The 11,040-nt window shown below is 34.0% G+C and overlaps 1 protein-coding gene across 1 annotated transcript in view; it reads left to right on the top strand.

The window, feature by feature from the left end:
- The first annotated feature begins 1,712 nt into the window (after positions 1-1,712).
- Positions 1,713-11,040, top strand: part of LOC126837279 (tyrosine-protein kinase transmembrane receptor Ror-like) — a 62,465-nt gene continuing 53,137 nt past the window's right edge. The window contains exon 1 of the mRNA XM_050571119.1: positions 1,713-2,046. Coding sequence (XP_050427076.1) covers positions 1,914-2,046 — 133 coding nt within the window. The 5' untranslated portion in view covers positions 1,713-1,913. The remainder of the gene's footprint in view (positions 2,047-11,040) is intronic.

The following is an 11,040-nucleotide window of genomic DNA, read 5'->3' as shown; positions in this document are numbered from 1 at the left end:
TTGAAGAGTAAATTTAATGTTTTAAAGAAAATGCGTAGAGAGACGTTTATGGTCAATTTTTGGTCATAAAATAAAATAAAAAACTGTTTTTGTCCCGAACACGGTCGTATAAAAAAAAAAAGAATTCAAAATGTCCATCTCCGCGGGTCGTCGTTGTATCTTCGTGTTATACCGCTGATCGTCGTCGACGTGGGTTGTTTATTGGTTTATTTAAATATAAATAAATCTATATAAATATTGTACTCACGTAAAGGGTACACGCGTATGTTTATAAGTCTTAAATATATATATATATATATTTTTTTTTTTATTATCAAACGGCAGCGAGACATCGAGAAATCATTGCCAGTGTTATAAATCTATTTGCGTCCGGCTGACCATAACATAACTGGGACCGCTTGGAATAATAACGCCTAGGTAAAAATCATGTGATCCTGCGAATAAATTATTCATTATAGGACTTTGTTTATCATAAAACCAACAGTCATCCGATTGGGTTTAGTTTTTTGTAATCACAGTGTTTTAACAGATTTTTCTAATTGGTGGGGGTGGGGGAACACAAGCAAAACTCATCATTATTTCATGTAGATGAGAAGGTTAAACATTTTGGCATGACCGTTTATTGGCGAAGAAAATCCCCCCTTCCTTTTTTTTTTACCCTTAAGTGAATATTCTCATTCGTAAACACCGTAAACAAATAGGTACTTTTAAATATTTTCCCTACAGTAAACCATTCAACCTATTTATTTGAAATTTGACATTTACTAGTGTTTCTTAAGGAGTACGTTTCTTTTACGAACAAAAAATATAAAACACAAACATTTTCGTACAAACCGTTTTTTTAAACGTTTAGGGATTTGAACGATTGAAAATGACTGAAATTAACAACAAACGTTTACTTTTTTGTTAATGAAGCTTTTATAGTTTGACAGTAGTAATGTATTTACTTTTTTCTATAAAACTAATCGTAGTATTCTAATAACTGCAATTTCTCGAGTAGATTTGCAACAATATAATTTGAATTCGTTGGGATATGACAAGTTTTTACCTTTGTTTTGTTCTAAACCGATCGTGGAAAAAATAATTAACAAAACGATTAATTAGCAATAATTTAGCTTTAACAACTGAAAAAAGGGGAGATTAACAATGGTAATATTCTGACATGTACGATAATTAAAACACAAGATTTGTATGATATTAAATAGTAAGAAAAAAAAACATTTGTACGGTCGTTTAAATAACAAAATTGTCAGATTCTGTGATGTTTGCACAATTCTTTGATTTTCTACTGAAAAACACGCGGCGTCGTATATAGTAATAGAAATTTTAGCATTATAATATGAACATTTCTAAAACGTCCTTCGTAAAAAAAAATAAAATTAAATATATTAGAAAAGCTCGACGCCCAAATCCTCTTTTCACACCGTCATTACGCCACTTTAGATGGTTCGAACGTGGATTTACCTGTGTTGAAGTAGAGCAGCACACAAGACGTAGGTACACGGGTCGAGTTCCAGAACAAAATATGAATTTCTCGTCCAAGACCCAAATCACCTGCGGCGTTAACGACGTTTCTTATCAGTTATCACTTATCAGTACCTGACAACAGAGACCAGACTGCAGCCCCCGCTGATCGAGTCACGGTATCGGCGGTGACGACGACCGCGGGGTAACCGGACTACACGCGGACCAGACGGTTGTGCAATGGCGGCCAGTCGTTTACTCGTCCGGTATGGCGTCGGTTGTGTCGGTCGTACGGCCCAACGCCGGTTATTATGTGCAACGTGCGCGCGCGTCCGTTTAATCATGTTTCCCGACTCGTTGTCATAATTAAACCGGATTAATATTTTTATAAAATTTATTCACCTATTTACTGTTCAGATTCAATTAAATTTCCGCCGCGAACGACAACGATGCGGCCACGGCGGTGGTGTTGCTGGTGGACGTTTGTAGTGGCCGGCAGTTTGCTGGTGGCCGGCGACCACCTGGGCAGAGCGGCCGCGTCCAACACGTTTATAGACGAAAACACCAATCTGGCCAGTGATTGTGAGTACCTGTTTTTTTTAAATTTATTTTTTTATATCCAGTCAAACCGAAACTAGAGCAAAATATACCTAATTAAAGTGTATAATCGACATTAGAATAACATGTATTGAATTTTACTCTTAATGACACAATCTGTACATTTTTTTTTTTTTACAATACGTATTATTGCTGACAATGTAATAGATAGCTTGAACGACTCGTGTGGAGAAACTATACCCATTGGTTGTACTCGGTAGAATAATATTATTAAATAATTTGATTTGCCACGAATCTAATTTAACATAATATTAAATGCTCCATTTGGTTTTTTATCCTCGATTTCGAGGCATTTTTTATTTAATATTGTATTATATTATCAGAAAATTATTATTATGATGGCCATTGCGAAAAATATACTTTAGCATGGTATTTTGTAATTCAATTTTAAAATTCCGACCGCATTAATTATTATCCACCGTTATTTTTATCATGTTGTAAAATTAATGTAAAACCCTGTTCGATTGTGCTATCGAAAACTGTCCTATCGTCGATTCAAAGCGAAGTATCACATTTTGTTAATTTTGTTTTGTGTAATTTAAATCTAATTATGGATTTTCAATATTGTTCGTCCACAAAATACCGCTTGTATGTTATTATGTTATTATTATTGTTATTAATAATAATAATAATAAAATAACAGCTTTAGCGCCACACAATTTATAGAGATAAAATAGCAAATTGATGTACAGAGAATTAATGTATTATTTTACCCGGTAAAATTAGTCCTTCTAACGAACAATATAAAATAGAAATGACGTCGTATAATATTTCAATTTGTGATTCGTAGAATAAAATCGCTTTTTTATAGACATAAAAGTATTGATTTTCATTATAATGTAATTTTAGTTGTGTATTGATTTGCGAATTAAACGAACTGTAATCAACAACAGCGCTAATATAATATTATGTTATTCATAAAAATATGTTTATTCAATTTTCCAACCGAATGCACAAAGGGTTCACCGTTGAACTTTGAGCCAGTTAACATAAAATAATAAATTATGATTCTTTTCTGTATATGCCCCGTCGGTGTCAATAATTTTTCAATTTCTTAAAAAAAAAAAAATCTCGATTTGAATACTAAGTATTTATGTCATTACATGATATAATGTCAATCTCGTGTTTCACCGATAACAAAAAAATTAAAAAACACCAACCAAACGTTTTGTCCTGTTTAGGACGTCGTCAATTCGAATAGTTGATAAAGAACAAAAAAAAAAAACAGATTTAAAAACGAGCATCGAAAAAGCTTTAATAGCTGACGTCGGCAAATACTGAAATAAGTGTAAACAATTCTGATAAAATATCATAATTCATTATATTATATGTTTATGTAGTAGTGATCGAAGTATGTTGAATTTTGCAAATGGCCAACAATTTAGTACGGTGCAATTTTGAATTCTCACAGTCCATTATTAGTAGGTGGTCAAGTGGTTTCCATATATTAATTTAATATTTTTTAAAAAAATTAGTAATCTTACATTTTAGCTACGATGCGGAGCCTGAGAAGGTATTGTTTTTACAATGATGTGTTTTTTTATTTATATATATATTTTTTATTTTTTTTTTGGTGGACTTACGATATCTCGTAACCCGCTGAACCGATTTCTTTGTGTAGCAACTCTGTAGATCAGAAATCATACCTGGAGGTAGCTAATAAGCCAAAAATTAAAAAAAGTCAGTTCTTTATTTCACTTTTTCAAGCAAAGTTTTAGAGATAGATCTGAATACTAGACCGAAGGTAGATCTAAAATGGAACTATAACATACTCGTGTACAATTTTCTCTAAAATCTGTAGTAAAACTTTTTTTTTTTTTTAAGGAAAAACACCAAAAATAGGGTAAATTTACACTTTGGCCGTAGTCAGTTTCTAGGTTGCTATGTGTGAGTGAATCAACAGTCAACAGGTTATGAAAATATTTTTATGATATTGTTAATTACGATGGGTAACTATGACAGTACATTTTTATAGACAGATGATCAACCCTAATCGTATCTACCCTGCACAAGACTAAATATTAAATTTTAAGTACATTATTGCTGGTCCCGCGATATCTTCTAAACCGCTATAACTGATTTGACATACTATCCACAAATTCGCATCGAAGCGCTTATTTAAAAGTGATTATATCACTTTTAGTTATAAAAAAATCTGTAGACTTGTGACCTCTCCGTCCCCACTTATGCCCCGACCCCACTGTACTGGCTTTTTTTTTTTGCCATTAAATCCGTAAAAACAACAATTTGTTTATTCTATACTTTTATTTGTGTATAAAAATGATTTAAATAAATACATTTTCTCTTCTACTTTTGTCATTTAATAAAAAAAAAAATCCTGATCGAGTTCTCTTCTACATTTGTCTTACATATCAATCAATGAAAGTCGACTATTATTCAAATTTAAAAACGTATACCCATATGAAAAATGTAATACCTACTATTGTATTTTACTGTTTTTATTCACTTTTTTGCATGCAACATTTTCGCTTTTAACACTTTTTAATGTCTCTCGGGTACTTGTAACAAAAACCAGTATGTACATTTAACGTAAAGATAGGTATTATTTACTCATTCTTTTATACTCGCTGTACATTTTCCCAAGTAAAACAAAATAATTAATTTTAATTTTATTTTTAATAATGGTTGTATCTTAAAAGGCATCTAAGGTTTTTAATAACTTAGTTATTGTTTTTTAAAGTTAAATTAGAATATATAATTTTATGGTGTATTTTAAAATTAAAATAATTTATATTGTAAAAACAAGATTATGTTGAAACAATTAAAATATAATAAATAAAAAAAAAATAATTAAAATATACATTTTTATGCCAATATCCAGAAAATATCACCTATAGTTAAACCAATTAATTCTAATTTTTTTAATTAAAATTTAAAAAATATATATATTTAAAAAGGTACATTTTTACTAAAAAACCAGCGCGTTATTGCGTATACTTGTTAACTTATTCAAGAATAATAAATTCCAACAAAAAAAAACCATCGTGGGATTATATACGCCAGTATGCTTCTATTGAATGCACTTAAGTAATTGATTGATTATGCCCAAAAATATGAAGTTGAAAACAATCTCTCCGACAAACTTTACAAAGCTTAGTTGGTATTTATTTATACTTACTTAAAAATGTTAAAACTAAAAAGTATAAGTATAAATATCATTTTTCTTTTAAGAATTGAAAACTATTTTAAACGTCTCTGGATTTAAAAAAAAAATGCTGGTGTTTAATTTATGATCATTCTAGCAGGAGTGAAAAACAAAGTGATGTATGTTTTAACAAATTGTGTTTTTTGAAAAAAGTTAGTTTTCGAAAAATTATAGATGTTATCGCGTTTTATATTATTTTGTGATACAAAGTAATTTATTGTCATAGTATAAAAATAGTAGAATTCATGACCGGTTCAATTTAATGTATTGTACGAATTATTCGCTTTATGCGCAGATCTACACAATATAATAACAATAAAGCTCCCTTTCTTATCTGTAAAATGGAATAACAATAGAAATAAAAAGTTCTATGCTATATACCCGATCAGTGACTGGTGACTGGTGTACAAGCCAAAAATTGTCATGTAGAATATCCAAACCACAGTTGAAAAATCTTATAAATTATTCAACGGCAATAATTCCACTGTAATTTATTCGTTTAAATGTACCTAACCCGTTTTTTGGTGACTCTCCTCAATTGGTGTGTTTTTAAAACTACCTTAGTGTGCTTATAAAAATCTTTTTTTTTTTTTATTGAATTTTATCATATTAATAAAAAAAAAATCTCTTATAAATAACCCTAATAAAAGACCTTTGAAATATTGAATTTATTATTTTCTTGAGCATCAAATTTTAATTTTTTTGTTGCCTAAACTAAAAGTTTTTGAGTGGAGAAATATGAGCATAATTATGTTTAGTTCTTATATTATAATAATATTTATTAACTCTTCTTTGTTAATATTTTAACAAATTAATAATTGTAATGCGTGTTACGTTGCCGCCCAATAAGTGCTGCACTTGTCGTTAAAACATGTTTTCATTTTTAAACGATTTCTGACTACCTGTTGATTATCACCAAATTCGGAAGATACTATTGAACTTGACATTTATTTAACTCCCTGGCCTTTTGAAAACGTTATAACGCATATAGCGTCTATTTATTAGAGAGTTAGGTAATTTACAGGAAAAACTTAAGTTAAAGCCAAAACTATTGTTGAAAATTGGGTAATTAATGTCTTTACGGGGTTGTATAAAACTCAAAAAACAAAATACTAAAACCCCTATTCATAGTGTATCAGATAATTCCTATAGAGGTCATTTCCTAAGCCGTATATTTTACTCTCTACTGGTAGTTTAATGATAATAATAAAAAAAATATAATAGTATTTATTAAAAACTATTGGCATTTTAATATAGTCTCTTGCTTGTGAAACTCCTTACTTAAATCACTATGTACGCCTTTAAAGAAGTGTACATCGCTATCATCGCTGCTGTTGGTAGTAATTGACAATATTCGATGGCGATCCGTCTCGTTTTTAATTAAATAACAATTAACGTTGAACGTTTGGATGCACACGAGCCTCCGTCCAGTAGCCATTAGGGTCCGGTGATTTTAATTTAATTCCGCCTTCGCTGAGGACTGGGATAACGGGATTTCACTGTTGATGTCATTGTGTACTGTATGTGTGCTTGCGGTGGGAGCAGGATGACACGGCAGTCATCCGATGCAGTTATTGGTTTACGGGTAAATTCACCCTCTCCTCTTCTCATCCGATGTACACAGCAAAAGGGGAAGGTCAGACCAACATATACCTACTATATCTGTATACCGACGTGTCTCTGTGTGTATACACAAGTGATATACCCTGTCACGGACGAACCCCCCCCCCCCCGAAAACTCCATTTATTGCTCTTGACGTATATGTATACACTTGTGTGAGTGCGGTTCTGAGGGAGTGGAAATGCTGTAGCGGGAACGATGATCATATTATCATTGTTATTACGGTGACAAACCGCTGCTTGTCTCGCAGCAGCCGCAACAAAAACCAGCAAAGTTATAATATAACATATATATAAAATTCTTCTTCTCTAAGATGCCAAGAGACAGGAGTTTTATCTGCGACAAAAGGATTTCTAGCACGAGAAGAACACACACACATTTCGCTCTCTCTCTCTCTCTACTCACGGCCACTTTATAACAATACATCTAACAACGGTTAAGTCCTCGACGGTCGTATTTTAGTCATGATGTAAAATAATTTTTTTTTTCGACTTTTCTGTGCCTTGCAAACATTGTGGTACGTATTACTCCGATGGAGCGCCTCCTCAGTGTTTTTATTAAATTCGATAACATTTTAATCGTGGTCGTGGCTTTTTTGTTTTTTTTTTTTTTTTTTTTCAAAAACCTAGGGACACGAAACCCTGTCGCGATGGATTTTTTTTTTAAGCAGCAGAGGCCCAATAAAATATAATATATGTCAAGTCATTGGCATCGTTAACAGGGATCTTTATGGGGATTTCGGGGTTTACGACACAACGTTAACGCAGTGCATGGTAAAACACTAAATAACGGCAACCGATATGCGCCGCACCGTGGGGGTCCGTACTACTATTAAGACAATAATATTATGAATTCCAAAATCGTTAGTCCTCCCCGTTATAGCCCTAACCTAACCTCTATGTAGCCGTTCGAGTCAATTTGTCGGACCTGAAAACAAATTGTTATTACGGTCGTTTTCCTTAAAATCAAATTCCGTTTGTGTCAGCCATACTAAGCTATAATATAGCTCAACAAGTCTACAAACAAATATTGTGACCCAACCCAACGTGTCCTCGTTACTAATAGAGTGCAATTAAGTACAAACATTATGTTGTCTTTTTAGTTGCTTCGTGTGATTTCAATGTACGTGTCCTCCCTCCCACTCATCGTCGAATTTCACTTGTACACTTATACGTTATTCTTTTACCATATTCGTTTTCTTTTTAATTAATTAATTTATTTGTGTGCTTTAATAATTGTAAGAGTATTTAAATTTGTATAATATTATTTTCCCGAGAAACCGTGTAACATTTATCAATTTCCCTCCGTTTAACATATTGCCTCATATTTATAATTTTTAAATAACATTTTTATTGCCAGGGTCGAGGACCGTTTTGTTTTCGGGTCGTCGTGGATCAAAAACCAGCTCGAATTTATTTGTTTATTTATTAACCAGAAACTTGTCTGTTTCAAATTCGTCTGGCTCGTTTTATTATAATCGTCGAACGATATTATTCCATATTATTTACTAAGCTGTTGTACAATTTATAATATATTATTGTGTACTCGGTACTATAACGTTTATCGCATGTCAAAACGTTAGAGAGTAATTCGTAAACATAATTATAATATGTGTGTGAATAAACAGTAAATGCACTCGGTCATGGGTAGAGAAACATTGGACCATTTTAGTTTGGAGTCCGTGACAACAAAATTATCGCGTTATGTTTATTCGGCTGTTACGTCATACAATATAAGAATACACTGCCTTGTTTGCCCGGTTGACAGTTTGCTGCATCATTATCGATAAAAACCCGTTAAAGGTCAGGACGGTGTAAGATTTATGGCGACAGTACTCTCACAGGGTGGCGTCACGTGTACATGCCTTTTTCAAAAAAAAAACGTTGTTCAGTAAAATTGTAGATATTTAAAAAAAAAAGCGAGGGGCCCACGCAAGAATTTATCGAGAAATAATCATGCCCGACTAGCAGATTTATATTCTGCAGCCGTCGAATTGACTCCACGACGTATGAATGGAGTCCTGTTAGGTTTTATACCGAAAACATATAAACGATATTATCGATTTATAATAAAAAAAAAAAATACTCTGGAGTATCTGACCTACTAGAAGTTACCTGTTAAAATAATATCGTTGCAAATAATGTTATAATACTCTTCCCGGGGAAAGCATAACATAATATCGTTGGAACGTTTCAATAATAATTTCAACTATTAACACAACCGTTGTGAATATTCAATTACGCTAATGTCTATTAATCATTCACTGCGTTATGTGGTGCTGGAGTTTATGACAACTGTGCAGTACACAACAACGGCGTTAGGCAAAAACCGCATGATAGGTAGACACAGTATTATATTATGTATAAATAATTATCATTGGTTACGGTCTGTCCCCGTGACACTTCCAATGTATACAAACCCTCATTTATAAGCGACCGTCCTTCCCGTATGACCATTGACGTGGACGATGCCCTCTTTTTTCCATTTTTTTACCTATACGTTTACGGTTTTTACTACCACCACGGATGAATACCTGTAGTACTCGGGTACCCTCAAAGCCTATTCATTTTACATAAAACGATAGACAATAAGAGTGTGTGTGTGAGAAAGAGAGAGGGTTTCCAGTTGGCCAAGCCCGATGATTGATGGGGTTTTAATTCGGTATAAACGCACTTGTTGCCCCCGTACGTACACGCACTCATTACACACCCTTTTTATTTTGGCGCGAGCACACGTCGGGTCTGCACAGGGGTTTCCAAACAAACTACAAAAGAACCCAAGTAGACCTACCTCGGTTATATTATTACTCACTGTCGAGTTTATATTAATATCAACGCGTCAGAAAGGATTGCGTGTGACGAAAAATTATAATACCGGACCGTGACAATTATAGTACAACACACACACTACGAGAGGTGTTTGAAATATAATCTTTTGAATTCCTATACTTGGTTCTTTTATAGTATGCGAGTTGTGGTACGCGGGGCTGGTCGGTTTTTTTGGGTTTTGTTCGCCGAATTCATACTAAACCTATTCGAGTGCTTAACATTTTTTAAAACACGTTGTCGTCGCCATTTTCTTCAGAGCCGTTTTATCCCGGTGGACCACGTTTAGTAGACCACGTTTGTTTACTCAAAAAACTGTTTGACAATTGCGCACGACGCGTTCCTGTGGGATGACCACGCGATCGGCGACGGCCGTTCAACACAGTGCGAACGCGGTAAACTCGAGATTGAAAATTCGAAAATGCGAGAACGAGATGCGTGGAATTCTCTACGGTCTTAAAATATTGTAATCCGAGCAAAAACCCTTTGGCGAGGATAAACAAATTCGATTTAACGCGAACGCGCACTCGAGTGTACTCCGTCGAATAATTAGACGGATACCAACCCCGAACGATTTAAATGGCCGCCAATTAATCCAAAGCTCTGTCGGAAACGGTAAATAACAATTAACCGGAAACGAGAAACGCATTTGTGTTGTGTACATGTCTTGCACAGAATGTCCGCATAATACTTTACGCGCACCTCCCCCCCCCCCCGTCACTATCGGGATCTTTTAAAGGGAATATACACGGTGTACGAAAGTTTCAAAAGAATACAAATTACACGGACAAGCGGACATCATAATATTATCATGTAATCGAATTTATTTATGTTGTCGCGGGCAACGATCGGACGGTCCACGTTTAAAACAGCAATAGGATTACGCTCATGATATTATATTGCCTATGTACATGTACTTGGGCCGTAAACTGTAACGAAATTTGTCCTCTAATCCTTTTAAGTCCCCTTTTAAGGCCAAAGTGAAACTTTACCCCGCCGGCCGCGGTGCCTTTGCGATGGCTCGTGTATCGCGTGTCAGACGAATCTCGTTACCGTCGGTAATTGTTGCCTCGGGTTTAGGTTTTAGGTAACTTCTTCGCGTGTAATAATATATCCCTATCTCTCTATATATATATATGTATAACATAAGTATACAAGTATAATAAAATCGATTTCCAGAACGCGGTGGAGGTCTGTTTGGAAGGGTTTGCAAAATATATATATATATATATATTTATAAAGAGCTCACGGTGTCGTTTGCTGTGATAGGAGCGGGGGGAGAGCGACGCGTGCCCATCAAGCGCGAGGGGGAAGGCTATCGATCATATTCCTCCGCTTCCCGTCGT

The sequence above is a fragment of the Adelges cooleyi genome, unplaced genomic scaffold (genome assembly GCF_023614345.1).
Source record: "Adelges cooleyi isolate 19-005CV unplaced genomic scaffold, UGA_ACOO_1.1 ACOO_flye_CR_arks_rails_tigmint_CR_PRNA_248, whole genome shotgun sequence".
Lineage (NCBI taxonomy): Eukaryota > Metazoa > Arthropoda > Insecta > Hemiptera > Adelgidae > Adelges > Adelges cooleyi.
This window is presented reverse-complemented; position numbering and strand designations above follow the sequence as displayed.